Source organism: Gadus morhua, chromosome 13, assembly GCF_902167405.1.
Source record: "Gadus morhua chromosome 13, gadMor3.0, whole genome shotgun sequence".
NCBI lineage: Eukaryota > Metazoa > Chordata > Actinopteri > Gadiformes > Gadidae > Gadus > Gadus morhua.
Window position 1 is genome coordinate 26355581 of NC_044060.1, and position 4601 is coordinate 26360181.

Genomic DNA, 4601 nt, shown 5'->3' on the forward strand with positions numbered 1-4601 from the left:
TAAGGACATTAGTTAGGGATTTATAAATGAGTATTAATGTATTTACAAACATGTATTAATGTATTTACAAACATGTTTCAAATGATTTTCTAATGATCTATAATATCATATATAAGGACATTAGTAAGCTATTTTTAAATGAGTATAGATGTATTTATGAACATGTTTCAAATGATTTTCTAACGATCTAAAAGATCATTTATAAGGACATTAGCAAGCTATTTGTAAACGAGTAGTCATGTTTGTATGAACATTTTTCAAACCATTTTCTAATTATTTATAAGATCATTAATAAGGTTTATAATAATGGTCTGCTCACATTTTACAAATGATTAAGCAATCAGGTTTCAATGAGTTAGTAATGATTCATAATATCCTTTATAAGGCATGTGATGATGGGCTGCTCACCATTTATGGGTCATCATGAATAACCTTTGTCAAGCATAAGCTATCGTCCAATTCATAAGTGAAATAATATATGTGAGCACATGTAACACCTTAGTTTATGCTTAATATAGGTTTTTAGAAAGCATTTACTTATCATTAGTAAAGTGTTTTGCATGGGTTGATATAAAGTAGACACTGCCTATACTTTATAAGCATTTACAAATGGCCAATAACTGAGGAACATACTATAGAAACCATTTACTTACCATAAGTAAAGTGTTTTGCATGGGTTGATATGAAGTTGGCACTGTCTATACTTTATAAGCATTTACAAATGGCCTGTTACTGAGGGACATACCATTAGAAGACACTTCTGCAGCAACAACTCCAAAAATGACCTCAAACGTTAGGTTGTTAAACATATCAATGGCAAAAACACACAACACAGCATCGAGGGAATGAAGTGAAATTGTAAAACATTTATTTAAAAAACCACACTGACAATAAATTCACTTTAAACATGCATTCTAATAATCTAATATCTAACACAACAGCAACAACAACAACGTAACTTTAAATAAGGGGATCAGCTAGTTTTTTTTAGTAATTGGCAAAAGTTTGCCAGAGTCTTTATATTCTTTGATTTGGGTAACAATGTTTTCGTCCACGTCTATGGCATCCTTGCACCTCTGTGCAAAACTGGAGAGCTTCTCCTTTTTGGGGGCGCTCTCTTTTAGCTCTGCATACGCCTCTGGGGCAGCAATGCACAGCTCTGCCATGGGGGCATTTACAACAATGGTGTTGCGGTCGACCCCCACAGCTTTGAAGGCTGCCCCCATGGTTCTTCCCTTCCTGCAGATTTTCAGCACCTTGCGGTACCGGGCCACCACCTCTTCAGGATCTTTAGCTTCAAATGAGAGAAGGTAAAATGAGTACAGCGCACATCATACATATACTACTAATTGTATTATCAAACTTGATACACTTGAAAGTGGGTGTACACTTTCCCCCGCCACTGTATATTCTTATTACCTCGCTGGTAAACACCTTGCCCCTTCCGGTTCTTTGCCCTTTTCCCCTGCTTCCGTCCTTTTCCCCTGCTGTTCTTCTTCTTCTTCTTCTTCTTCTTCCGTCCCTCATCCGAGGAGGAAGAGTCGGAGGAAGAGTCGGAAGAAGAGTGGGAAGAATCAGGCCCCGACTTGGACGAGACGGTTGAGTCGGCTCCCTGCGACTGGCACTTCTTCGCCTGGGGTGGACTGCCCTTGTCCTTTTTTCTTGCTGCTAAAAACAGACAATGACCGAGGATGATTAGTGGAAAATATAGGCATGTGCGTGGCACACTAGTAAGTGTGATGGTCTTTGGAAGATAGTTTTCTGAGTTCAAAATCATCCCGTTACTGTTTTTTGTTTTATTATTTACCGTATTAAAAATATCATAATTCATTAGTTATTATTAATTAAAGTTTGGCTTTCTGTAGAATAAAGAAATACAGAATACAGAAAATAAATATACATAATAGCAACCTGTACCAATATCCTTAATATTTAACAATATACATAGTAATTATTCATTATTTATAATATATAATTCACTATTGTGCAATTACATATTAATAATTCATAATATATAATTCACTATTATGCAATCAACTGAAATAATAATAATAATTGTTATACCAATCACCTGCACTCACTGTATTATAAACACTAGAATTACAATGCAGTTACATAAATATACCACAAAATGGCGCTCTAAGACCACAAATGGAAAATACAGGCATTGCCTAGGAGCCTATGTCCAGCTACCACCACGATCCGAACACGCGAATCTCCGTGGCACGGTGTAGGAGACAGGCTAGCACAGGTCGATGCAAACGTACGTGAGGAAATTACTAGAATTTAACCAATAATGTTAATCAACATAAACACGAAGAGAGTAGGCTAATGCTAGCAGGAACATACAATTATGCACTTACATCATCAGTAACGCATACGGCAACACAATGATAACTTTATGTTAGCATAAGAGATTATAAGCACGTGGTATTAGACCATGAGGGCACAATTGGGCTGGCACGAAAAGGTTTCAAGTTAGCAAGTGTTTTGTCAAATATGGCAAATTGACTTACTCATAGCCAGTTGTTCCAGCAGGAAGTCCCTTTCTTTGGTCAAGTCTTTAACCAGCTCCTGCTGCCAGTCCGACTTCTGCCTGGCCATCTGCAGCTCATGGCGCAGTCTCGTTGAAGCCAGTTGGGCATTAGGAGCGACTGTGGTCCTAGCTTAATGTTTGGGGGAAAGAATACAACTTTTCAATAAAAATGTTCACACCGCTCATTTCCAATAATGAAGGTTAATCATATGCACATTAAGCAAGAAGGGAAATCGTTTTGATAGTCTAAGGTTACTAGCTAGGTGGTACATCTGTACATTAATGCCTGTCCGAACGACACTCAGGCGTGAGACAGCTGAACACGTGGATGCTAACTATCAATAGCTGTCAATGGCAAGCTAGCTAGCTCTTACAGCTGGTTAGCTAGCTTACCACCGCGGCTCTCATGTGCATTAGCTTGGCCTTGCAACTTACCGGTGGAAGACGTTCCCGCCGCTTCCTCCTCAACCGATTCGTCTCCGGCGGCAGGGGTATTCCTTGCCGAGCTCAGCGTGTTCGCTGGACGTTTAGACCGAGAGCAGGTATCAGCACGTCTCATGTCTGCAACAAGTTGGCAGTAGTGGTGGTTGAATCTGAGTCAATCGGATTCAAAGATCCGAATCCTTACATTCACCCATGAGTCACGAGTCCGTGGTCTCAATTAACCCGAATCTTTCGGTTCTGGCTGCTACGGACGACATTATTAAAACAATGCACGAATGTCATCAAACTGTAGGTCTATAACAACATTAACACATCCGTTTTTCATCTGCATAGTAACTTAGATTAAGCATACGGACCCGGAGCTGCCAGCTGCGTGGTTGAATAAGAACTTCCTGTAGACAGAGCTGTACACAGATCCAGATCCATAGACTGAGCGAATTCATGGGTCGGATTTGTATCCGGTTGAGTGAAAGACTAACTCAAAGGATTCAGATGAAATAGGTCTGACTCGTATCCGGCTGGGTGAAAGACTAACTCAAAGGACTCAGTTGAAATGGGTCGGACTCGTATCCGGTTGAGTGAAAGACTAACTCAAATTACTCATATTGAATGGGTCGGACTCATATCCTGTTGAGTGAAAGACCAACTCAACGGACTCATACTAAATGGGTCGGGCTCGTACTGAATGTAAATCGTTAAACTCTTTTGTTACAAAGGCAGTATTTTACGAGAGATTGTATTCTAAAATGAAAGTAGCTTATTAAAAATAAAGTTGTTTGCTGACTATGTGAACTCTCAGAATATTTCTGTGTTTGACGAGCTTCGAAGAGAAAAAAAATTAATCCATACGTTTTTGTCACGTTGGCGACATCTCCGATGTTTGCAATGCATCCTTTTTAATATTCAAATATGTTCGCGTATTTCCCCTGGATATCCTCAAAACTGCATTACAGTGGTTTGCTGTGAGCGTGCGCATTAGGCACTAGGGAGTGGGCTGCTGGGCTCATTCAGCGACAAAATTTCAACTGATTCAGATTCAAAGGACTCAAAAGATTCAGATCTTTTTAGTGATTCACTCAAATGACTATGAATCTTCTAAGTGAATCGAAATTCCCATCACTAGTTGGCAGTTGTGTTCCGACTCCCTCGTGTGATGAATCTAAGTGCCCACCTGATTGGCTGTCCCCCTCTGCTCAACACTGCAGGAACTATGAATGGGTTTTCAATAAGAGTATTTCATGTTACATGTTTAATTGTTTCATGTGATGGAAATATGCGCTAAATAAACTGGAAAGTTCTCCTGAACAACTTTTCAATTTATTGCTGGTTAGCCAACTTTAGTTATTTTTGTTTTTTGGTGAGACATTTGTGGGTGAAGAACAACCACCGTTGACGGGACTTTACCAAAACTCTACCTTCTCCTTCCTTCCATTACGCATTAGTAAGAGGAAACATTGGTCTGTGTGCCAAATAAGTGCGTGTGCTGGAATACTAGTTTATGATGAATAGATTGAATAGGAAAAACATCTGTTAAGGCCACAAATGAAATGCAATCTCTGCAATCGCAGGATGAAATTGAAAGAAGACAAGGGAGGAGACAATTACACTTGGTAAGAAAAGG

The 4601-nt window shown here is 39.4% G+C and overlaps 1 protein-coding gene across 1 annotated transcript; it reads right to left on the reverse strand.

The window, feature by feature from the left end:
• Positions 1–891: 891 nt before the first annotated feature.
• Positions 892–3693, reverse strand: LOC115557375 (coiled-coil domain-containing protein 106-like). Its single transcript, XM_030375140.1, has 4 exons — positions 2972–3693; positions 2517–2666; positions 1420–1668; positions 892–1294 (listed from the first exon to the last, which is right to left on the reverse strand). Exons 1-4 carry the CDS (start codon positions 3093–3095, stop codon positions 978–980), a joined length of 840 nt encoding a protein of 279 aa, XP_030231000.1. The 5' UTR covers positions 3096–3693; the 3' UTR covers positions 892–977.
• Positions 3694–4601: the final 908 nt, after the last annotated feature.